Below are 25,192 nucleotides of genomic sequence, written 5' to 3'. Positions count from 1 at the left end.
CTCACTAACAAAAATTGATTCCAGCAACTTGCTAATGTACCGTCAGAAATTTTTATTTTTAAAGTCTGATATCCCCCTGTTATTTTATTTCGCAAAACGTGCAGGCCACTGAATATATATATATATATCAGTTAAGTGGTTTGCATAAATTAGCATAAAGTGTTTATCGAAGTTGTGATCAAGAAAGAAAACTGTTAGGCATCAATTCCTGGCCTGGGTGTAATCCAAAATCACAGCAAATATCAGCATCCCAGGCACTGCAAAACAGAACTGCAGTCCAATGTTTTGCCAAAATCAGCTCAATGTATTATCTGAACTTTTAAAAGAGAAAATAGGAAAAGGCTATTCAGCACATAGTTAAAATGTTATAAACTACACTGACTGTTGTTCTCTATTAAGCATCTATGAAACTTTGCCAGCCTCTTTTCTCACCAAAATATAGGTTGGTGAGATTTAATGGCTTTTAGACCAAGCTGGCCCTAGTTCAAACTCCCATTCAGCCACAAAGCTTAATGGGTGACCATACTAGCTTTCAGTCTAACCTAGCACACAAGGCTATTGTGGGAATAAAATAGGGTGGGCTAGGTAACCCCCGGGTTACTTTAGAAAGATGGGCTAAATGTTTAAATTAAAAAAACATAGCAAACTACAGAACAAATGTGAATAAAATTACTAGCCTGTGTGCACCAGTTTTGTCTCGGTGGTATTTTAAAACAAATGACACAGGTGCTGAACAAAATAACAAGAAGTCTGCACGGAAGTTCAGTGGCCGATGCATGGGCTGCATCTTACACTTCCTGCAAAGAAACCATGGTTCTACCCCTTGCCTTTGGATGAAACAACACTGAGAAAAGTTGCCTTGTTTACCAATATGCAAGCAGAGCATAGTGAAGGTGACCTGATGCAAAAATGGGCAAACTGACGGGGGAAAATGAGAAAGAGGCAGATATCCTCATTCCTATCAGAAATACAATAAAGCATCCAAAATAAGCATATGTATGCAAATTTGTATAAGTGGTAGATTAAAACTTCTTGGAGAAGGCTTTGAGTTAGCTTCACACATTTTTTTAAATAAAGTACATAGTGTACACTGTCCATATTGCAACTGCCTCTGTTGATGGGAGCTTCACTTTGCTTGCTTTTCTTGGCTCCTCTAAAACTCCATACAGTACTGTTAAATACACAACGTCTGTTCCCTTGTTCCCTCATTATATAAGGGGTGCAGGCAGTGGTTTTTTCCACTTTCCAATAAATCTAAAATCTGGTAACCTATTCATGTGTAGGATGGCAGATTTCTGATGCAGGATTAGCGAAACATTTAGGTCTAATGGAATGGTGGGATTAGCGAAAGAATGTCAAGCCTTTTGTATGATGAAGTCTCTGCTGATGGAAATATTAATGTGAAACCTGGCTTTAAACTAAATCACTACAGAAATATAATTTTTCCTATCAACTTCCCAAACCTGATGCTTTCTTTTCAGACAACTATTTTCCAAGTAGCAATGCCTATTTCAAGAGCAACAGGTAAAGCAATTGTATGATTTGTAACAACCAAGACTGGGTAGTAGTAGAGCATTACAGTTTATTTACTTCTCTTATTAAACCTTGGTGGGGAGAGATTGAGGTTAACAAACCATCGGCTAATATTAATGCTGCAGACTGTAGCTGGATCTTAGTATATTAATGCTCTCCTGTGGTATATAATTGCTTTCATTACTTGTTAAAAATGCCTCTTTAGCATTTGTATCAACCGCCAGCACTAAGACTGAAAACATTATTATTGCCACTCAAAATCTAGATTTTATCAGAATTGTATTCATTGCAAAATAAAAGAACTCCTGATGCTAGACGGACAATTGAAATAGATGCAAACAGAACAAATCCAAACATTGTGGCTAGCACAATATCGCTGTCAACTGATGGCTGTTTGATTCAAATAGGAAAGTGACATGGGCAGCTGAAATCTGATCCTACCCTAAAACCTACTGTTGTAAGCAAAATCCAAATTACTTCTGTTTGGGGATCCCACTGTTAACTCATTTCCTTTCTATGCCCACGTTCCTTTGCCATTTTGGCAAAGCCCACAATTGTGGATTGGTAAAATCATGACGATATGTTTGTTGAAAACAACTTTCCCCATATAGAGTTCAACATGTTAAGCATTGTTGTACAAACCAGGTGCAAAAACCAACATGTGCAACAATATTTATTTCTGCATTTATATTCTGCTGTTCCTCCAAGGAGTTCAGGGTGGGGACAAAAAGAGAGAGAGGAGGCAAGGTAATCAGGCTAACGTTATCACTGAGGGAGGATCTGAACCAGTGTCTCCTCTCAGTTTCTTATTTTTCCGGTATTACCTTCAATTCTACATATATCCACAACAATTTGCATTTTTTTATGAAGCCCACATGAGAATTTGTTAGCATGTGTGCATGTTCTCTTAATGTACACATTTTTGTAAGCAATTTTGCCTAATGCACACATCGTTGCAAGCAATTCCCCGTAACATTACATTTCTGCATACTATTTTAAATAATACGATTTATGCATAGCAAAATTAAGAGAAATTGACCTTTTGAAGGATAGTTGTTTTGGTTGCTGTGCAAATTATGTAAGCATTAAAATGCAACCTGAAAAAGTTTCTCTCTCAACCCTAGAAAACTATGAGCACCAAGCCATCTTTTCAGATTTCCCTATTTACCCCATTCTTTAGCTAAAATTCCTCCCAGAGCAGCTTTACAAATATCAGTTGTAAGACAGTCCCTGGCCACACGAAAAGTTAAAAAGGATGCGGACAGGGGAGCAAACTCTGGAATTTAAATGTTCTTAAAGTTACAGCTCTTATAAAAACCAGTTTGGATGAAAACAGTTCGGGTAGAATAGAATCATAGAATTGGAAGGGACCACAAGGGTCATCTAGTCCAACCCGCTGCAATGCAGGAGTCTTTTTCCTAATGCAGGGATTGAACTCACAACCCTGAAATTAAGAGTCTCATGCTCTACTGAGTTATCTCAAATGGAATAATAGGTGACAGGCTACAATGCAACAGGTGAAGGAAGACCAAAGACAGCTGGTCTCTCAGCAGTGATGGAATAACCCTGGTTCACTTCTCCATCTCTCTGCTAGATGGAATAGCTGCTGTCATTGGGTGAGAGTTTGTGAGAGCTGTAGGCAGCTGATCTCTTGGCAAATGAGGATATTTTAAATTCAATTGAGGATCTTAGCGGAAGGAAGCTCTCTTCATATATATGAGCTATTTCACCTCCGAAGCTCCAGATGTAATCGTGACAACATTCTAACCCCTAAAGCAAACTCTGGGTGTGAGAAGGGAGAGAGAACATACTGTTAATAAGATTGCTATTCAGAAGAAAGCTTTTATGACGTTTTCTTTTTGGCCTCTTAACAAGGCTTCAGGAAAACCGGCAGCTTCTACAACCCAATGACCCACCGTCTAATGCCAACTGCTTCAGCAGAGAGGAGGGAAGACATTTTCGTCTCATCATAATTTCACCCCAGGATAGATGTCCTCGAATCAAATAATTCTGCATCACAAAGGAATCCAAGTAGTCCTTATCCTAAAAGTGCCTCTGAGTCATCAGAATGTGTTATTGCTCACACTGGGTGCCAGTTATCTGAGGTTTCCATGACAACTTTTTCAAGGCAGGGTTGACTTTAAATCCATCCATCCAAAGTACAGTTCCTTTTAAGCGATAGGCGCACACTGTAGCTCAACTTTAAAACTGGTAATAGTATTGTTTGCTAATGCTGCTAGATAATTATACCATCTGTTGGAACTGTTCCTGTAGTTCGGGGAGGGCAACCTGCAACCTCTTCCTAATTTCATGTGGCAACAAGGAGGAGGAAAAGGGTGGTGGGAGAGAGAGACTGAGACTCAGGACCTGCTGGCATCCAGTCCCTGGCAGATTATCTGAGGGACTATGGCCTTTGACATAAAATGTTCCTCACCCCTGTTGTAGTTTGAAGGGTCTGGGAGTCTCCACACACCCACCTATACACACATAGGTTTAGCTCTGGCCTAACAGGATGCAACAGTTTCTTGCTATGTGAATAAGGCTTAACAAAGCATACTCAAGGCCACACATTCCTCCCTCCCCTCTATTTGACACACCAGAAACTGAAGGTTTTCACTTTTGCTTTCAAACTAATCAGTTTCCCTGTTTGACCTATGGCTATTGAGAACAAGCCAGGATAAAACCTTGGTTTCAGAACCCGGTTTGCTCTCAAACCAGTAGCATGCTCCTCTATGTCACGTGCTCCTGCACATCACAGCAACACACTGCACACAACAAGCACTGAAGCACATCACATGCAATTATGTGTGGGAGCGCACCACGAATATGCACAGGAGCATGTGCTGCTGCATATCTGTACACATTTGAACACATTGTTATCACTCACTGCTTATCTGCATGCAGCATGATGCTGTGTATGCCCACACACATGCCTGAGAGAAGAGCTGCCACAACTTCTCATGATTTGCAGTCTCTGGTTTGGCTCACTTCCTCTAATGACTTGCTCCACATCTCTTTTGATATTTCTGCCACGTTCATTGCTTGGTCTGCGATACCAGCACTGGGCTGCATTCTAGTCCCTCTCCCACAGCTTTATACTATTATTCAGCTCGTTCATGAATCAGTTCTGATTATGCTTCTTACACAGATTTCACAATAAGGCTCAAAGACAATAAAAACACCCACTATAAAACATGCAAAAGTATCTCATATGTAAAAACAAGCTGTAGCCGCTCTCTCCAAACTAAGCAACGTTGCTTGCTTAGTTGTTTGCCCTTTCTTAGCTATTGGACAAATGACAGTAACAACAAACTAGAAATAATATGAAAAGTGTGGCTGCATGGGAGCCAAGTTGTGAGTCCAGTATGCAAGACTATAGAATGTGTTTGCTGCTTATATGAAGAAGAAGAAGAAGAGTTTGGATTTGATATCCCGCTTTATCACTCCCCTTCAGGAGTCTCAAAGCGGCTAACATTCTCCTTTCCCTTCCTCCCCCACAACAAACACTCGGTGAGGTGAGTGGGGCTGAGAGACTTCAAAGAAGTGTGACTGGCCCAAGGTCACCCAGCAGCTGCATGTGGAGGAGCGGAGACACGAACCCGGTTCCCCAGATTACGAGTCTACCGCTCTTAACCACTACACCATATGACATAGCTGTTGAGCGCTTTGGCTCACATTTTCCATGCTTTTTCTGTATGCATGAAGGTTTAAGTCTCTAAACTCTTCTCTTAAACAAGTGGTTTTCAACCAATGTACCATGGCACCCTGGGGTGCCTTGAATGGTGGTCAGGGGAGCCGCGGACAACATTGGCCTCTGTCCCTCTTTCCTTCCCTCCCTCCTCTGATGCCCTCTTGCATTTCTGCCTCCCAAAGGCTTCCACAGCTGTTTGTTGCAGCAGCCCTGGCTACAAGCTCCTCAGGCGAATGGTGCCTCTAGGGTTGGCCAGGGGGTGCTTCCCAAGCCCTAGTGGGGCAGTGTGAGGAGGCACCTATCTTTGGGGCTGGTAGGGCAGCTCAGAGACTAGGAGTGGCGGCTGCAGCTGCTCAGAGGACTCCCAAGGAGACAGGACAGGAGAAGAGGCTGTTCAAAAAAGGGTAAGGGGCTGCCAGCACTGCAGGCAAGGGGTGACATAACTGGGCTGCTGAGACCCACAGGGGTGCCACAAAAAGAAGGTAGTTGGTCAAGGGATCCATGGACTCAAAAAGGTTGAAAACCTCTGTCTTAAACTTAAGGTCTTTTAATCCCTGAACCAGTGTAATGCGTGAATAGTTTTCTGACTGACCTATGAACTTTAAGACTTAAGAATCCCGTTGGCAGTTCATTGTTCTGTCAATGGAGTAGTAGCTGCACATTAGCATAGGAGGGTTAATGCTCAAATGCGAGACTGTCACATGGGAGACTTCCCAGCAGTGACAAAACTAGGCTTTATTTCATCCGGGTCAAAGAGTCAGTTTGGCACACAGACCCCACATGCATTTGCAGACACAGGTTGGGAGCGCCCCCCTGGAGGCTTCACTTGCGGCAAAAAACCCAGCTAGTTGTCGTCGTCCCCCCACTGCTATGGCTCTGCTTTCCAGGTATGCTAGAAGTAATATGAGAAATATTTGCCAGTCGATAACATTCCACACAACTGCTACAGCAAACAACCTGTCTTCTTAAAGCCTCAGAAGTCCATATTACACACTAGGAGTTAATGCCTTGGAGGGTATTAGCCCACAATGTTTAAGCTACTTAACTCCTATTATCATTAATAGGAGTCATGCGGCTGATAAAGTGCCTCATGCTAATTAAAAGCCTTATTCCTACACCCTGTCTCATCTGAGTTATTTGGTTTCACATGGATGATTCTTTATACAATTAACTATTTCTTAATGCTTCTTCTCCACAGCGAAGTAAAAAAGGAGCCTATTCTTGAGGTCCACACCTTGGCACAGAGTTCCTGTTAATACCACAAGTCTGTATTGAGCTGTCCTGAATTTTAGTGCTGAATATGTATGAACCTTGATGATAAAAGACTGATTCAGACTGATTCAGAAGACTTTAGATTTGACAGGAGAGGCTTTGACTTAATTCAACAAGTCTTGGATTCCCCTACCCACATGCCTTAGGACTGCTGCGTAAAGAACCTAAAACACAGAAGTGTGAACCTTTCTCCAACCTCCCCCTCTCCATTAACAGCTTTCCCCCACAATAAATAATGTGAAGAATTTCCACTTTTCAAAACAAAAAGGACCGCAAACATTTTCCTCTCAAGACAGTATAAGAACATAGCTTCTCATCCCTCACTAATATTTCTTCTTCCTTCATCGAACCCTTACACACTGTCTACCTTGCAGAACCGCAGAGAAAAGTCCTGGGCAGAATGCCAAAATGACCGGGCAGCATAGTAGTGTGGTGACTCAGCAAATGTATAGTATGCCTTTGCAGGTCTGTTGCAGCACTCTTCACTTACCAGCTTCCTGGAAACAGTTATTTTCCATAACAATAGCCTTTCTTGCTTTCATTTCATTTTGCTGGAATACAAGTACTGCACGGAATTAAAGCAATGCTGTGAAAATATATTGATGATTCTCTCTGTGTATTTTATATTAGGTATATATAAAAAAATCCGCTCTGCAAAATAGCAGTGGTAGCCACATGGAATGTAAAAAATAAATGGAATTTGCTTGTTCTATAGATGCCCGGTGACCAGACAGATATTCATTAAAAAACAAAAGATGTGAGAATTACAACAGAGCACTTTTCAGGCCCTTATACAATTAAACAATGACTATATAAATGCATGAAATTCCCACCCCCACCTCAGTTTAGATTTGCGGTGTAATCCTACATGTCAACTCAGAAGTAAATCCTATTGAGTTCACTGGGCTGACTTACAGGAAAGCAGATGCAGGATTATAAATAAAACTGACCAGACAGAAATGAGCTGGGTTTAATGCTTACATCCAACAGCACATCTTTAAGGTCATCACTATCTCAAACCACAGTGCAGTATCATCAATACTGGAGCTGTTGAGTTCAGTCAGTTTGTCTACATCAAGTAGTTTCCCTACAATAATTACAATGCTTCCCTCTTGTGGCAAAGAGAAGTACTAGTACCATTTTAAGTACGTGTAGATATTTATGAACACACAGGCAACAGCATAATCTTATCCACAGGGGGTAAAATGTGGACACAGCACACTCCAAAATTCAGGGGAGTTAAATTGTCAGTATAGTCCACGGCTATACTCCTAAACATATTTACTAGGGAAATAGCCTCCACGGAGCACAGTACAGTTGTGTGTAAATGTGCAGAGGCTTATGCTGCATGTCGGAACCCTGAAAGTGCAAAACTCTGCATGTCTATCCAGAATCACGTCCCCCTGAATTCAATGGGTCCTACTTAAGTGGGTATAGGATTCCAGACTAGAGGCAGAATGTTTTGTCAAGGAGCATCTGACTGCTTTCATTACTACTCTTTTCTCTTTTTGCTTCTCCATCTGAAATACAACTTTTTGGAGGGAACAGCAATAAATCCCAACTGCGTGTTGTTACTGCAAGCCCGCCAGTCGACTGCCAACAGCACCTCCTCTGCTCCTCGTTCTTCATAGTGATTAAGGGCTTACGTGTAGGACTCAGGGCCAGATTTAGGCTTGATGAGGCCCTAAGCTACTGAAGGTAATGGGGCCCTTTATATGTCCAGCTCATAGCTGTCAACTTACAGATTTGAAAATAAGGGGCCAGCAGCCTTGAAAATAAGGGATCAGCAGCCAAAATAAGGGATTTTCTGGGCACAGGTATGTTCAACTTCTGAGCCCCTCTGAGCCAAAGGCAGAAAGCCCAGCCAGCAGCCAAACAAAGCCTCATCAATAAGGGACAGTAACGGGACATGGCGCTGGGATAAGGGACTGTCCGGCCAAATAAGGGACGCTTGACAGCTATGGTCCAGCTGTCCTTTGTCAACAACAAACTGTCGCTGTTTTGTGTTGAATATATGCTATATGGTAATTTATGGACCTAATAGGTATCTAAAGCCATTTGCCACTGTTGCTGTATCTAGGTTTTATTTTATTTGCTTTTTATCTTATATTTTGGAAATGTACATCCAGGGGTTTTTTTCCTTTAATTTTTTGGGGGGCCCCCAAGAGAGTGGGGCCCTAAGTTATAGCTTGTTTAGCTTGTACATAAATCCGGCACTGGTAGGACTGCACAATTAGCAGTACAACGGTTGTTGCTGTTGTTAAAATCTGTACACCGCCCTTCGCCCGCAGAGCTCAGGGGGGTTCACAACATATATACCAGGGTGATTTGATTTCCTAGCCTAGCTAACGCGTGCTCTGAGATCCCAGCCCGGTCCTGCATTTCCTCTGAAGCTCAGTTCAGGGCTGCTTACTCCCGAGTAAAAAGCAAGTGGCGAACTGCAGCCCCTGTTCCTCATTGCAGTATCCGAGAGTTGACCAGGCTCGCGCGCCTCTTGCAAAAAAAAAAAAAAATACCCCCAGCTCGCCTTGCAGCTGCTTCTGCTGCAATGGACGTGTGTGCAAAAAGAAGGACGGAAGGAAGGAAGAAGTCGGGATGGGGGGGGGGGGACCCTCCCAAATACAGGTGAATTTACACTCAGTCTCGCGCAGCAAAGAGGAAAAAAAGAACCCCGGCGCGCGGCGCTTAAATTCCACCCCCCCCCCGCCGCCTCCTGCGCGCCCTTCGGCCGACCCAGAGGCCTTTGCGCGATGACGTCACGGGGCCGGGGCCTCGGGAAGCCTCACGGCGGCAAACGGCGGGATGTTGCGGCGTCGGGCGGCGAAATGACTGGAGGCGGGAAGAGGAGGCCCGGAGCGGCGGCTGCGCAGGAGCAGGTCAGTCGACAGGCCCGATAGACGCGCACATAAAGCGGGAGAACTGGGTGGTGGCGGCGGCGGCGGTGGGGACCAGCCTCCTTTGTGCCGCCCGGCTCCTCTTCCAAGCGGGGCGGGGGGTGGTTTGGGCTCCGCGACGAGGAGCGCGTCTCCCTCCCTGAGGCGCCTCAGGAGGCGACGGGGGCGGGAGGTGTCGCCGGGCGCCGCCCTCAACGCCTTCCGCTGGGCCTGGCAGAGATGGGGTTGCCCCTAGAAGAGCCTCCTCCGAGCTCAGTGGGCGGCGCTGATCACACCCAAGGTCTCAGGTGCGGTCCCTGTATGGGACAGCTGCTTATTGCTGCACCGCAGGGGGTTGGACTAGATGATCCTCCTCAAGGTCCCACCCAACTCCACAATTCTATGCATAGCTGTCAACGTTTCCCTTTTTTTAAAGGGAAATTTCCTTATTCCGAATAGGATTCCTCGCAGTAAAAGGGAAAAGTTGACAGCTATGATTCTTTGAGAGGGCAAAGCACCAAGCTCTGGATTCAAAGCCCCTTCCTCTTAGGCACCTTCCTTCCCAATCCTCCAGCGCACTCCTAATAATAATAATATATTTATACCCCGCTCATCTGGCAGGATTTCCCCAGCCACTCTGGGCAGCTCCCAACAAAATAATTAAAATAAAACATCAAATAGTTAAAATAAAACATCAAACATAAAAAACTTCCTAAAGCATGAGAGTATGAGCTTGCTTCTTCCCAGGCTGTGGGATTAAAATTGATCTGCTGTCCACTGGTACTAGTGTGAAAAGGGGAAGGAGGTCAAGAAGAGGCGGTGCTCCGGCGAAGCAGACGTCCCCAGCCATGTACGCCAAGAGGTGGAAAGCTGCTACCGGCTCCAGATGCCTGAAGACTTCTATTGTTTCTGGAAGTTTTGTGAGGAGCTGGATCCTGACAAGCCATGTGGTGGGTTCCGGAAACCCGGTTTTTCCGTGTTGTTGTTTTTTTAAATAGCATCTTTGGTGATAAGACATTTTGGCAACAAAAGCAAAAAGAGAAGTTCTCACATTTCCTCTTTGCTTGGATTTAAAAGTCAAATTCAGTGCCCCAACTGCAGTGAACCTTTTTTTTTTTACCCTAGTCTACAAACTGTTTCCCCAGACATACACCTATGTAAAATGTCACACTTTCCCATGAACCTTCCAGTGTCGGTGCAGGTCATGGACATTGTTATTGTCCTCACTTTAGTGTTCTGATCCTAAAAGCATAAGATGGAACTGTTGATTTTAGTGGGACATATTTCTGTGTTATTTGTTTAGGATTGGACTGTGATGAGATGGTATTATAGCAACCAACAGTTGTACACACAGGCCAAGCATTAAAAGTTTTTGTCTCCACCTAGAGTTTGAGCTAGAAAGTCTTTATTCCTCTCCCCTCCCCTTCATTTCATTTCATTTATTTATTTATTTAGGAACATTATTTAGGATTAGAAATGTGTACTGTGCATGCAGCTCTTCTGTAGGTAGATTGAACATCAATTTATCGACCTGAGAAGGGAGAAAAGCACCTCAATTAGAGTTGCATTAATATGGGGCAAAGAAGAGCTTCTTTAAATAAAGTCATTTTAAAAGTTAAATAGGGCTTTTCTGGCTTAGATCTTTCTTCAGGAGCATAAAACAACATATTTTATGCTTTTGTGCTTTTTTTAAAATGAATTTTTAAATACATTTCATAGATGCACTTAAATCAAGCATTGGACTTCAGCTAGTTGGGCCATATGACATTCTTGCTGGAAAACATAAAAAGACAAATAGATCAGCGGATGTGAACTTCAATCTTCACTGGAGGTTTTTTTATGATCCTCCTGAATTCCAGACTATCCTTACTGGAGACACCAAAATGCAGTATCATATGGGATATTTTAGGTAAGTAATGTATCTACCTTGGAAAAAGATTTTACTTATTCTAGCACATTCCTGTCATTGCCTTAAAACATACATTAGGCACTGCTGATTATTACTTTCAAGTAGCTCTACCCAGAATAGGATATGAGGCCAAGGACCAATTCCAGCACAACGTTTGGCCATTTTAATGATAATATTTCACCCGTATCTGTCTACAGGTGGAAAAGTGATATCAGAATGTGTTGTCCATATAATTGGGCAGGGGAGGCAGTTCCCAATAAATATTGCATCTAGCAATCTTGTCTGCATAGGCTGTTTCTATATACATTTTCTAGGCAAAGTTTCAGTGAATGTTTTCAGAAGCTCTCATGTTCATGCCAAATTTTGTAATCAGCCTGTAGTATCATGTTGGCATACAAAAGCATCCCATAGGACAAGGAAGGGAAGTCTTTAATGTTTGATGTTTTATTGTGTTTTTAATATCCTGCTGGGAGCCACCCAGAGTGGCTGGGGAGGCCCAGACAGATGGGCGAGGTATAAATAAATTATTATTATTTTAAATGATGATTAATAATAATAATAATAATAATAATAATAATAATAATTTGTGAACTGTTTATATGGAACTTTGGGAACTTACTCATTCATACCAAAGAAATAAATTTATCCAGCAGCTGGCTCCATACATCAATTTAGGCAAATGAAAACCACCTGAGAAATCTTGCTTACTTGCAGATTAATTTTTATGGCAAGCATAGGCAGGAAGGCCATTTTCAGCCTGAAAGTTTGAATTCTTGATTTACTGTTTAAATTGGAAAAGTGTGTTTAACCCACCCAGTAAGTGTGTTTAGGGTCCTAGGCGTAATCTATATACTGTTTAAATTCAGTATAGAGATTTAAGGCTAGGATCCTAAACACACTTATTGGGGAGTAAGAACCATTGAACACAGTAGGATTTACAAGTTTAGGGTTGCAGCATGAACATGCTTAAAAATATTGTCAATTTTTTGAAGTTTTAAAAAAATTCAGTACACTTCTTAAGCCTATTCTGATATGTTTCTGCCTTGACTGGGTCACAGCAGTCTAAAATCTTAAGTTATAAAGAAATTAAATTTCCTACTCACAGAGTGAAAATTTGACAGGCTATTGAACAATCCTCAGAGAAACATAAGAACTCATGCTATCACTTTTATAAATACTATTTTTGGTTGGGAACAATCTGGATTCGCTTTGTAACACCACAGAGAATACTGATGTAATATGTTTAACTTCAGGACATTGTATGTGAATTTTTAGGGATATGCCGGATGAACTGCCTGTGTGGGTTGGTGAAAATGAAGCCAAGAAGGGCTGCACAATTTCTCAAGTTGGTGACAATGTCTTTGCTGCTGTAAAGTAAGATTTAATACTTTCAACTCCTGGATTAAAAGCAAACATGAATCTGGACCAAATTAGATGAGACAGGAGAGCAATTTCTATATTTAGGCTGGTTGTTTTTTAAAAACTGAAATGTAGTTGCAGGGCAAGTGCAAATTTGACTAGAGCAGTGTTTGTATATGTTCAAATATTTACCAACAAGCCATTTCTCAATAAAACTTGCACCACAGCTATTTTCTTCATGGAACGGAAAAGGTACCTATTTACTTGGATCCGTCTAAAGTGCCTCTTGCCCTCCTGAACAAATTCTCCTGCATTTGCCACAAGACTGGTGTGGGGTGCAATATATCCTAGCTGCTGTATCATAAGCTTTGGTATACCTACTTTTCCTCTAGAAGCTCCATTTCAGTTTTTGTAAAAAATGGCGGGAGACCAATCACATGGCTTACCTAGTTTGGTTCATAGAATTTCTAATTTGGGCACTCCAATGACATTTAGTGTGCAATCCTACACATTCTTACCTAGGGAATGAGTCACAGTGATACAATGAGGCTTACTTATGACTAGATACAGTATCTTGTATCTGTTAGTTAGTTGCCAGTTGCTCTTGTATAGCTGTGTGTTTCAGCTTTTGTGAACATTACACTTTATTTTTTTCTGATTATTGTAAGCTAGCAAAATTTCCTAAACACTTTGATAGGAAAGTGATTACCTTCTTGCTTTTTCAGGTTTTCTATATACCCTGTATATATTGTTCAAATTATGATTCTTAGCAGTCTAGGACGGGGGCGGCGGGGGGGGGGGGAAATAACATAGCTGTCATTTATAGCCAGGTTTCTGCTTCGACAGCAATATTGGAGGCTGCCTTTGAGTTATCATTTTCAGGTCATTACTCTTTGTAAACACTTTATGCATTTTCCAATTGTTAGCTCAGAAATACTTTCAGCCATCCAGTTCAGTAGTTTTATTGAAAATTATGCATAATAAAGGGGTTGATTAATGTACTATGACCTGTTCAGTTTGCACATATTGAATGTGTTTTTCTTTTTGACTAAAATAAAACGGAAGCAAAATTGTAAACTTAGTTTAAAAAGCCAGTAGCTAAACAATACTGAAATCAAGATTCCCCATGCAGCTGTTGTTTTTGTCTGTTTCTCGAGTTGAGACAACTTGCTTGTTGAAACTTCTACCTTGTGTGACAGTACAAAACAACACCTAGTCTATTGAATAATCCATATTCTGGCACATCGACTGAAGGGGCTGATTGTGGGACTATTTTGATGTGATCTTTGTACATTGATACTACTTTTAAAAGTGATCATGTGAGCATTTCCACATGAAGTAATTACGTGGTGGCTAGTAATCCACAAATACAGCTGTTTAATCAGTGAGCCAGACTTCATAAAATCCTTTGGGAGAGGTTTTAGTCTCACTTAATTGCTGCTTCCCCATGGAGGCACTTGTGATCATTTCAAAAGCCTGACTCCAAAGTAGTCCTTTGGAATATTTACAGCTCAAGTTAGTTAAAAGTCATAGTTAAACATTCATTCATTCATTTATTAATTACTATGTTTTGCTTTGCTGATTAAATCCATGCTAGATTCTGTGGAAGACTTAAGAAAACTTTCCATGCTTTTATCATTCTAGAGCAGGGCTGGGGAACCTGTGGCCCTCCAGATGTTGTTGGACTCCAACTCCCTTCATTCCTCATAATCAACCTAAGCTAATGGAGTCCCAACAACATGTCTCAGGTTCCCCATTCCTGCTACAAAGAAAAGCAGATGATACATGTAACACGGTTTTCTTTTTGTTTCAGATTACTTTTGTCCAAAAAGCTTAAGGAATTGACGGACAAAAAGAAAATCAGCATTCTGAAAGATATAGATGAAAAACTAACCAAAACAGCAAAAGAACTTGGTTACTTGCTTGAGCAAAAAACCATGAAGATGAAACAGAGAGACAAGAAAGTATGGCTTGATTTCTTTCTAGATTAATAAAGAACTCTAATGTATAGGCCCGTTCCTTTTTTTTTTCATGCTCAAGACCAGCTTGTGTTAATTTTCTATAAGTTTACATGGTAACTTATCCTAGGAAATAAATTCTCAATATTTTAATCACCTTTTTACTATGAGAAAATGTTGAGTTGCTTTACATATGCTTAAAGTTTGATCGCTGTTGAAAGGTATAAAATACGAAGCATTGCTTGGCTGTAGGTATTTTTAAAGTTTTAGGAGCCATAATAAATTATGTTCAGAGCACAGAAACATATTCTTAATGGCATCTGACAGCAATGCCTTTTATATAAATTACAGCATCAACACTCTCTTCATGGCAAAACATTAGATCACCACTAATGTATACTTTAAAGATCCAAAGAACTTAAATAACAGAACAAGCAGAAACAATATGGAGGACATAGAAGGAAGTATCTCAAGCTCAACCCAGAAACCAAACAAATCAGGAATGACATAGATTAGGACTTAATATCAGACATGTTTGTCCAAATATGTTAGCTGTAACTAAACTGTTCACCAGCTATAGGCTATAGATGGGAAAGTGTTACCTTAAGCACCCAGAATACCAGTTACTTGTGCAACAGTCTATGTTTTGGAATGACGGGTGCAAATTCTGTTCATATTGAACTATGAATTTTCAGAACATTTCTATCTTTAAAAATCTTAAATTTAATTTGGGAAAGATAGGAGCAAGTTATAAATTCCCCTTCCCCCCCAGTTAATCAGGAAACAGCTGAACAGCCTCAAAGAGGGGATTCCTTGAGAAACAGCCAATTCAAAACATTGTAGGTGCCTTGTGGTGGTAACCTCCAATGGAACTGGCTTCTCTGTCTTTTCCCAATGGAATCACCACTTCAAGAGGAAGGAGGTGGAGCACTGTTTTCAATGGATTGTCTTAGTGCTCCAGAAGATTACATGGATGAGCAGCAAGGAACACTGAGCAATGCTCTATAATCATTGCTGTCGCACAAAAAGGTAGGGAGCTGTCTACTTGGTACAAAAGGTTTTAAAGGCTGGTTAATAATTCAGTTAAATGTAAATACTTCTAGAAAAATAAGTCTTTGAATGGATGCAGAATTAATATTTTAATTCAGATATGGTTCCATGTAGTTTGACAGGCCTAGGCTTAATTGTATTTGTCTCTTTCTCTTTTCAATACAGGTAGTAACCAAGACATTTCATGGAGCTGGTTTGGTTGTCCCCATAGATAAGAATGATGTTGGGTACAGAGAGCTTCCTGAAACAAATGGTAAATTAATTCTAGTGTTTCTGTTCTTAGAAAAAGAAAACTGAATTTTGCTATTAGTAAGAGTGCATTTAGAGACTGAAGTCTTGGGGGGGAAATGAATATTTATACGTTAGGTTGAATCCAGACTTTTGCTCCTAGTAGCAGGAGTGTTCCCTGACTGTAATTCCACCCATGAGATGCTCCCACTTGAAGTAGGGAAAGGTCAATTTTGCTGGTTCTCCTCTCCTTGGGTGACCTTATAGAACAATGTGAGAGGTCATGACAAGGGCTGCAGGGAGGGGGAACAGGCAAAAATTTGCTTAACAACCCCTTTCACCAGTGGGAGTGTCAGAGTCTAATTCCATAGCTGTGGTGATCACTAATGAGCAACCTGTCTGCCATTACTGATAGTCTTATTGGGAAATTTCTGTTATTCTGAGGAATCCTAGGCAACATACAGCAAAACAGATAAAACTGAATGATAAAGGAAACTTGTTCCAATTTAGTTCTCATGTGAACTTTCCTCTGCAGCTAGTCTCAAAAGAATCTGTAAAGCCGTTGTAGATGCTCCCAATGATGACCAGAGACTGAAAGCCTTTGCCCCTATTCAGGAAATGCTAACTTTTGTTCAGTTTGCTAATGATGAATGTGACTATGGAATGGGATATGAACTGGGAATAGACCTCTTCTGCTATGGGTCACATGTAAGTAAAATAATTTTCTCTGCAGAAATTCATTCATTTTGTGAATGAACAGAAAGAACAAATGAGCTCAACCAAGCAGTTCGTGAAACTAACTATACAGGAAACTGAGGAAATGTTTGACATGAAAAACAGTATGAGTGTGTAATAGCAATTTCAGTGAGATAATGCGTTCTTTTAATCTTTTCTAGTATTTTCACAAGATTGTTGGCCAGTTGCTGCCTCTTGCTTACAACTTGCTGAAGAGGAATCTGTTTGCAGAAATCATTGAAGCTCATTTAGCTAATAGGAAAGAAGAGAACATAGACCAGCTTGCAGCATGAAATAGTGTCATTAAGTGAAGTATTGAGTTGCCTTGTTTCGGGGTATTTTCTTGTTTTTTGGTACTGAACTGGTGTAGTTTCTATGTGAGATAAATAAACTTGTTTTGATAAAGATTAGCAGCTTATTGACCGGGGTGGGGATCCAAATTATATTTCCACTTTCATTTTGCACTCTGCGTTGCCATACACTGTAATATTATAAGATAATGGGTTGCAAACCATGAGGTGGCCTTCTAATGGCAGAAAAGCTGTTTTAAAAAATACAGTGGACTATGAGGAAAGTTCTGGGGTGGTGAAAAACCTACTTTCCATGTTTCCTGAGCAGCTGAGTTTCTACTACCTTCACAGTTACTCCTACCCAATCTTCAGCAAGTGCAGGAGGGCATAGAACTGCCTTCTGAATAACTTGGTCAGAAGCTATATATGCAATACTAGGCTACTACAGAGGTGACAGCAAACATGCCATAAAGGCGAGGGATCAATCAAGCCAGTCTTTCAGGAGGAAGAAAACTTACAACAAACCAGGAGTTAGAAATATGTTAAACTTGCTTGCTACAGACAAGAGAACAAAACCAATTCTATAAACAAAATTCCTGCATTTTCACATTTGATGATTTACTTAATATGGTTATCCTACTTTTTTAGACAATTACTATCTTAAAGCAGCTCATGTCTTTTAAAAAAGAAACTCACTGCCATCAGACTTTGGAACACACACACACAGAGGAAGCAAAAAAGGTAGAGAGAAAAATTGTTCTTTAATGCCAGAACAAAGTTGGTGGTTCCTTTTTCTTTGGTCCCTTTATTTACATTTTACACTCTGCTCTCTTATCCCAAGTGGTTCACAAAAAGTTAAATTTAAAATCAAGTCTCTGTTGAGGCCCAAATGAAGAAGCCGAGAAGCTTACACCTACAAAATTTGGGGAAGCCAGGTGGAGGGAGAGATCCAGCCAACAAAACCTCTTCTTCAACAGATGGCAAATGCTACTAAAAGCTATTTTTGGCAGAGCAGCAAGTAAATAATTGTTTAGCATACCTTTCCAACAAACAAAAGTTACTGGTGGCAGATTGTGTTAACGTAACAATACTCTACTGAATTTCTGTGACATTGTGCTGACTTTGCTTTTGGTCACAGTCAAGGTTTTGCCTCATGGTTTTTGTTTTCACCTGAACCTTGTTTATGTGGAAGAAAATGGAGGACCGGAATCTAATACAAAAGGGTAGTTTACAATTGATTATTATAGAGCTAGATCAACCTGCAGTTTAGTTCTTCCACTTAAAAAACGGTGTTTGTGCTCTTTCTGCTCATTCACTAAGCAAATGCAAGAAAGGAAAAAGCTGTGTTTTAACATTCTTCCATTCTGGTATGTTTGACAGTACCTCCCAAATCTTCGGATAAAAGAAATGCATATGTACTTTGTATAGCCAATGATTAATTTAGTAATGAAAAAAGTCAAAACCAAAATGGTCATACAGAAAAATTTAATACATTTTTATAATGAAATCATCACAGTAATAGGTTTTTTATTTTACTGTAATGATATGCAACTATATCACACTAGTATAAATAAAAACATTAGGATTAATGTTTAATACAGGTCTAGGAAATATCACAGATTAACAAACTATGCATTCATGAACCAACTGAACTGCTATAAACAAAACAAAGATGGCGATACCCTCAAACACCACATCCTGTTCAACTTGAATAAGGCCCTGCAATTTTTTACATTAGTATATACCCTCTGCTTTTTTGCGCAATGCACAGGCACACTTAGTTCAGTTCCAGAGTCTCTTAATGCACCATGACAAACAAACTTGTCATGCACTAGTGAGGAAAACTGAGCAGGTAAGAACAGCAAACAGTGCATTAGATCGGCACAGTATAGATGTGAAGGTCTTAACATTTAAGTAAGTGATCTGGGGCATGAATTAGTATCTTTTCACTTCAGGCTGCAACAGCTAGTCTGAGGGCACTGAATTTATACCCCCAAAAAACCTCGTGTTAAAGCAAGTAGCTATATGAAAGTTTCATACTGAACAGGACAGGAGGATTTCAAATTAAAGCATGTTACTTAGAGAAAGTAAGTTTATTTTAGATATACATGATAAGAACCAGGGCAAAAGAGTTTTTACTTTTAAAGAAAGTGTTAGAAGCATCATAAGTAGTCTCCTGAACTTTGTCTATACATTAGCCAAATTCTGTTCAGTTAACACTGATTTACACAATAAAAGGCTCCAAAGGAACAAGTGTTCCAGTTTAATACCTAGGCAAGTAAATAAAGAAGGTCTCATTAATACCAATTTTAAAAAACAATAGCTTGGACCCAAAGTATCCCTTTCTCTTACAGGGGACTCCCATCAAAGGCTGGGAATCTTTGGATTCAGCCCAATGTACTGTGCCAAAAAGTATAGCTTTGGCAAAGGTTCAGCTCAGAGTTCAAAGCAAAGCTTCAAAGAATTTCTAAATCACACTGGCCAATTAGGCACTGCAAGGAAATATTAATCTATAGATTTTAAAAGCTACGCCTAAACAATTATTAGTATTTGGACCACTTAGCAAAGCACTTGTTTACAGTTCTTAGATGCATTCCTACCGACTTCACCAAATTTACTCTGGTATTCCTTTGGAACATGTTTTCCTCAGACAGATACTCTAGTGTCAAATGATTTGCAAATAAAAAAGAGCTTACTCAGGCAACAGGCCTGAGATACACAAACACACCTGGTGTTACACAAACATATATGCAGTACGTAGGGCACCTGGTTATTTTTATGAAAAGATGCTTCCCTGGCTACCTTACACACACCTGTGAATTTTCAGTGTTTCCAAATGGGCTTATCAAGTGAGGTAGGGGATTACTGGGCAAAGTCAGGCGCTACACTGTGCAAACAGTTTACCACACAGCCCTCAATCACTCTGGCAGTTTCATGTTCACCCATAATGCTTGAAAAGCCAATGTAAATGCCCCCGCAATCAGGAGATGTGATGCTCTGGAATGTTCACCTGCCAGTCACATCTCTTAACTGTCCCATTTATGTTTCAGTTTTTTTATGGCCAAAACCCTCAAAGTAACACCTCCCAGTCTTTGGCCTGATTCACACATGATAAACCAAAGTTTGGCTTAACTAGACTGTGCTCCCAGAGCAGCTCACAGCCTGCAGCCTCTTTGCTCCTTTCCCAGTCCTTTTTGCTGCTGCGAGCTAAGCCAAACTTTGGCTAAGCATCTTGTGCAACTGGGCCTCATGGTTAAGCTCTCTTCTCACTGACCATGAGCTGCTCCCAAGGCCAACATACTAAGCCAAACGTTGACTTGGCTCACTGAAGCAGCAAAAAGGACCAGGGAGAAAGAGGATGTTGTGCGAACCAGGCTACTGTGGTAGTGATGTTTTGTGTAGAATACAGTGTAGACATTCCAGATACAAAGGATTGTATATTATTGGTGTCCCGCTGCTGAAAGAAGGCTCTTTGATCCAGGGGGTGCTTCCATCAACAGAACAGAGATTGGGGCAAACTTCAGTGATTTCCCTTTCCTCCTACAACCTGCCTCCAGTCAGCTCTGGAGGACAGAAGACCATTAGAACAATGTGGAGAGTGGTGCAGGGGGCTGCAAGATAAAGGCCAAGTCATCAAAGATCGCTTTGATCCCCCTTCCACTCAGGCAAGACTCTGCTGCATCCAAGAGCTTTTTCTCAATTGAGGGACACCAAGTGGATACAACCCAGAAATTGAGACAAAAAATGTTCCAGTAAATTATATCTATTGTGGATAGGATTTAAACCCGACATAGTTGCAGTAGGAATCAATTGTTACTTGAAAAACTGAATTATCACTTCAGCAGTTATGTTCTAAAGCTATTGAAAATCAAAATCAAAACGATAACAGGTTTATAATTAAAATAATTGTTTTTAAATCCTGCATTATTTACAAATGTTGGGTCCATTATTTCTGCTTTGTTTAAAAACAAACAGTAATTTAAGATTATGGCCATCAATCAAGTGGCAGACTGCATTATAAAGAAATATTAAACACTTCCCCCATTGATAAGCTTTTGCCTAACCCATCTTTGCACATGGAGGTTTCTGAATTACTGTATAAAAAATACATTATAAAGGTAAAATTAACTGTGTCACTGTTAACTAATTTTATTTAGTATATTTTAATTCATAAAAATATAAATAAAATAATGCTCAAATATCAGTGTATATCTAGTGCAAAATATGATTACATTTTTGTAGGAACAGGGAACAAAAAGTGATGGGTCGTAATTCTGAGGCAGGGGAGGAAATCTCCAGTGTTTGAGCATGCAGTTGTTACCAGACACATTTATATAGAATTGTTCTTAATAGAGTAGCAGTATTTTCCTTACACTGCACAACATTGGTATATACCTTAGTGTTTTTAATACAAAAAAATTGCATAAGCCCAGGTCATGTTATCATCTTGCAACAACATTCTTTTTGAGACAGGTTTTGGCTGTTTAAGCTGCAGCTCAAAAGCTACAGGATTTCAAACATGCTTCATACAAGTTATTTTACCTGCTCAATCTACTTCTGTTGCAGTAGATCAAAACTGCCATAATAATTTCATGATATACAATCTCTTAAGTTTAAATGGCACAAGAAATACTTCCTTCTTGTGAACAAACTCAGCAGGTCACAGTACATCTCAATATGAGAAACTACCATTTCAGAAGGGCACATCAACTGTAAAGAGGCTCTGTTAGGGCTCAGGAGAGAGAAATAAAAGCTCTTTTGGAATGTAAAGAGGTGATATAAATAACTATGCACTTAATGAGTTAACACAACAATTGTCTGTGGTAAAAAGGGCAAAATCTTCCAGTATTCAAAAGATGGCTCAATTCAAAATGATCCCTCCAGAAACAGGGACTAGTAATCAGTTTCTTCAATGCTAAAGCAGCAGGGTACAGAATGGAGCCTTCCATCTTCTGACACAACTTTGTTACTGCACTATCATGGCAGATCTAGCAACTTAGAACGCATCCAGTGCAAGATTGCAGAACTTCGCTCCTACCCTCTTTGTTACTGTGAGGACCATCCTTTTCCCAACTCTGCGCTTTTTCCTAAATCAACTCCTGAATTCCAGCGGCATGCTTCCCCAAAAATCCAGCTTTCCTCCTGCATTGCAAAACAATGCCTCATGCTAAAGTGTTGTGCTATTCAACAAATGAACCTCCTCTTCACTTTCCTCTCTCTCCTCTGTTACTGAATTCAGTTGAACATTATTGATGCGGGGTCTTGGTTTGCCGTCTGGGCCATATGACGGAGGATATCTTTTTTTGTTATGATGCCAAGGAGGCGCCTGGAAAGAGACACATAGAAGATGGCTAATTAAATACACGAGCCAGAAGAAATAGCCAAGCTAATTTTATAGCCAAATCCTTTTTGTTGACAGGAACAGAGTGCAGTAAAGCCTGATTTTCTGATTCCAAGAAACACATTGTGTTGCCATCAAGCAACCATCATTTTCTTTAAAACAACAACAGTACTAAGATACTAAAGAGGGTGGTCACTAAACTGTAACCCGTTTTCAACTTCCAAGTAAAGAAAAGCCAAGCCTGTGCCCACTAATAGTTATTTTTTTGTTGCTGATTATTATATGCCAACAAAAAAGTAACAAAGGAGGACAAAGAAAAAACAAACGTGTGAATAAGTGATACTGATCCCATTACCAAAAGAAATTATGGTTGAATATAGCTGGACTCAAAATTGCTTGACAGTTCAATTTTGAGGCTCTGTCCAGCATAACCTATTGGTTTGGGTGTCTTCATAAGAGCACTTGCACATATGTTTGAAGAAGAGATGATCACAGATTAATTTATTTCAGGTTCAAATTGGAAAAAAGAAAAGAAAAAACATTTAGACCCCCTTTTTTCTTATTAGAAACAGTGCTCTTATGATCCAGGTTTTACTACTTATATACCAAGGAGTGAAGCTGTCCTAAAAAGGTTTATCACAGGAGAGGCAGAAAAAAAGAATGAGCTTCTAACCTTGTCATTCTGGTTAGTAGTTTTTTGCTGTAACTTTTTTTTTTAAAATAGGATGCATGAAACACTTGTGAAGTATTAGAATAAAATGCAAGTTCAATTAGCATGTAAGCAGCCAAACTTGGAATACAGGTTTTAATAGCAACTACTGCAGAGCAGCAACTAGAATCTAAATAGCACAAAATACAGCAAGAAGGACAAATGACAAATTCTATCACTGCTGATGTTAATCAGGAAATAAAGTGCCTTCTAGTAGTCGCTCCACAAAGTGACTGCAACTGGGCAGGAAATAGTTCTAATGCTGAAATATGTCCTAGTTCAGATGTCAAAGACAACAATGAAGTTTGCAGGCTGATTGGCAGCTCTTGTTAAAAATGAAACCCCCAAACCTACAGAGTTTTGGCACATGCTTATTTTATACAGGTCAACAAAACTTGTCAGAAAACAGATGTACCCTGGAACCTTTGGGAATAGCAGAATTTCTATCATTGAAATTGCTAATCCACTTTCTTGGATAACGTTCACTTTTAATTAACAGTGAATGTTCAGCTCATGTCTTCATTTACCATATTTTCCCACAAACGGATTTTGCTCACATTTCAAATTCATAAGGCCTATATACTTGTTTATGGAGGTTTGTTGTTGTTCAGCTGTTATAAGAGAATACTGAACAATTCACAAGTTTCATGCTTCCTGATGTCTAAAGTGTCTAATGAGGAGATCTGATATATCTAATCACCAAGGGTTCGACGTGCTGCTTTAGTTGCTCGAGATGCTCTAATATGTTCTTCTTTGTGATGATCCCCAAGACAATCCTGAAACAGATCATGTTATGCTAATAACTGTGTGTGAAATCAAACAAAAGAGCTCCAGTCATAATGAAAGAAGTTTAGGGGGGAAAGTAAAACGAAAACATGGACTGCAGAAATGCTAATAATGGGAAGGTTAACTGAAAAAGGATTTGAAGGCCACTGCATCTTCTCTCAATGCATATTAAACTTAAGATATAGACACATGTTGCGCACTGACATCTAGATGTTTTACCATTATTACAACCAATCTTTCCACATTTCCTGCCATTATAAATATGAAATGCAAGAACAAGCTTAACTTTTACTCCTACAGATGCACATTTTACCTTCTTAAAAACATCTGATGATCAAAATATTAAGCCTGCCTCTGTCTCTATTTTAATCACATTAACAGTCCTTAAGACAGGCACCTAAATGCTACTCCATACTCCCTCTCCCTGAATTCTGCATCTAGACTAAATTAGATCAATATGTTCACATATACTTAGTTTGGGCCTGTTTAAGCATGAATGGTAGAATGAAAACAGGCAAGAATGGGGAAGATGGGATAAATGTCTTATAAGAATAAAACCAGGGAGTAGCTGAAAACAGCAGATGGACAAGATGTTAAACAGGATGCCAAAACCCCACATTCTGACTCCTGGTAGTCCTACTTAGTTTCTTTCCATTACTTTAGATTTCACCAACACCTGTTTCATCTTTACATTTTTCTTATAGGCCATCAGAACTGGAAGCTTTTTAAAAATAATATTATTAATAATAATAATAAGATTCTTAGCATGCCACACACTGGACCAATACTAAATCCTGCACATATACAACAATTCCCTGGAATATACACAGCCGCGATAAAAAGCAACAAAACAATTAAGATACAAGTGGTATCTCCAAAATGCAAAACAAAAAACCCAGAGCTTTCCTTTTCCAAACCGCAAATAATTTTAGAGAAACATCCTAGCAAGCTGCTTTTCAAGGTCATGAAAATTAACAAATCTTTTGTAAACCAGCTTCTTAAAAATTAAAGGGTCATATCATAGTAGACCAACTGAAATCAATGGACTTGCTTAATGGGCCCAATCTGAACTATCATCTAAAATGCTTAGAATTGTGTTGGGGGTATTAAAACTGTTTTACTGTTCCAGCTGCTGTGACCTCTTTCCTAGGAAGGGAGATCGAAATTTCCAGTCTGCATACACGTTTCCTTGCCTGATGCAGTCACATGCAGCAAATATACAAGTCTGCTTAGTGATCTGAATGATTTGGGGGTCTGCCCCAAACTGACAAGTGGAATGAGATCTGGCCACTGTTAAAATTATCAAACGCAAAGTAACATTAACAAGCTGAAGCAAGAAAACAAATACGGACATTACACAGCTGCAGATTAAGCGCAAGTAACTTTTTGCTATCGTGTTCACTTAATAATTCATTAAGAAATATAATAGAGTAATTTCTACATAGTTAATAATCGCAT

General features: G+C 39.9%; 2 protein-coding genes across 13 annotated transcripts in view; one reads left to right on the top strand and one right to left on the bottom strand.

Annotated features, from left to right (window-relative positions):
- Positions 1 to 9,213: 9,213 nt before the first annotated feature.
- On the top strand, positions 9,214 to 17,013 carry HPF1 (histone PARylation factor 1). The gene is made up of 8 exons (XM_083457500.1): positions 9,214 to 9,372; positions 10,157 to 10,319; positions 11,089 to 11,278; positions 12,554 to 12,652; positions 14,451 to 14,601; positions 15,811 to 15,898; positions 16,409 to 16,581; positions 16,770 to 17,013. The coding sequence occupies exons 1-8, from the start codon at positions 9,247 to 9,249 to the stop codon at positions 16,899 to 16,901; spliced, it is 1,122 nt and encodes a 373-aa protein (XP_083313626.1). The 5' UTR covers positions 9,214 to 9,246; the 3' UTR covers positions 16,902 to 17,013.
- Positions 17,014 to 18,366: 1,353 nt separating this feature from the next.
- CLCN3 (chloride voltage-gated channel 3) overlaps positions 18,367 to 25,192 on the bottom strand; it is a 43,001-nt gene continuing 36,175 nt past the window's right edge. For 6 of the 12 annotated variants that reach the window (XM_083457243.1, XM_083457247.1, XM_083457248.1 and 3 more), the window contains 2 exons: positions 23,649 to 23,724; positions 18,367 to 22,224 (listed from right to left, as the gene is read on the bottom strand). In XM_083457243.1, coding sequence (XP_083313369.1) covers positions 22,066 to 22,224; positions 23,649 to 23,724 — 235 coding nt within the window. In that variant the 3' untranslated portion in view covers positions 18,367 to 22,065. The remainder of the gene's footprint in view (positions 22,225 to 23,648; positions 23,725 to 25,192) is intronic. The other 6 variants (XM_083457250.1, XM_083457251.1, XM_083457254.1 and 3 more) reach the window with 1 other exon arrangement.

The sequence above is a fragment of the Podarcis tiliguerta genome, assembly GCF_965153285.1.
Source record: "Podarcis tiliguerta genome assembly, chromosome: 9".
Taxonomy (NCBI): domain Eukaryota; kingdom Metazoa; phylum Chordata; class Lepidosauria; order Squamata; family Lacertidae; genus Podarcis; species Podarcis tiliguerta.
This window is presented reverse-complemented; position numbering and strand designations above follow the sequence as displayed.

What these genes read in the sequence shown, in the direction of transcription:
- HPF1 (XM_083457500.1), top strand. Translation starts at nt 9,247, where the DNA reads ATGACGTCACGGGGCCGGGGCCTCGGGAAGCCTCACGGCGGCAAACGG. An exon ending in CGGCGGCTGCGCAGGAGCAG is followed by an intron (nt 9,373 to 10,156) that starts GTCAGTCGACAG and finishes CACTGGTACTAG; the next exon opens with TGTGAAAAGGGGAAGGAGGT. An exon ending in TCTTCTGCTATGGGTCACAT is followed by an intron (nt 16,582 to 16,769) that starts GTAAGTAAAATA and finishes AATCTTTTCTAG; the next exon opens with TATTTTCACAAGATTGTTGG.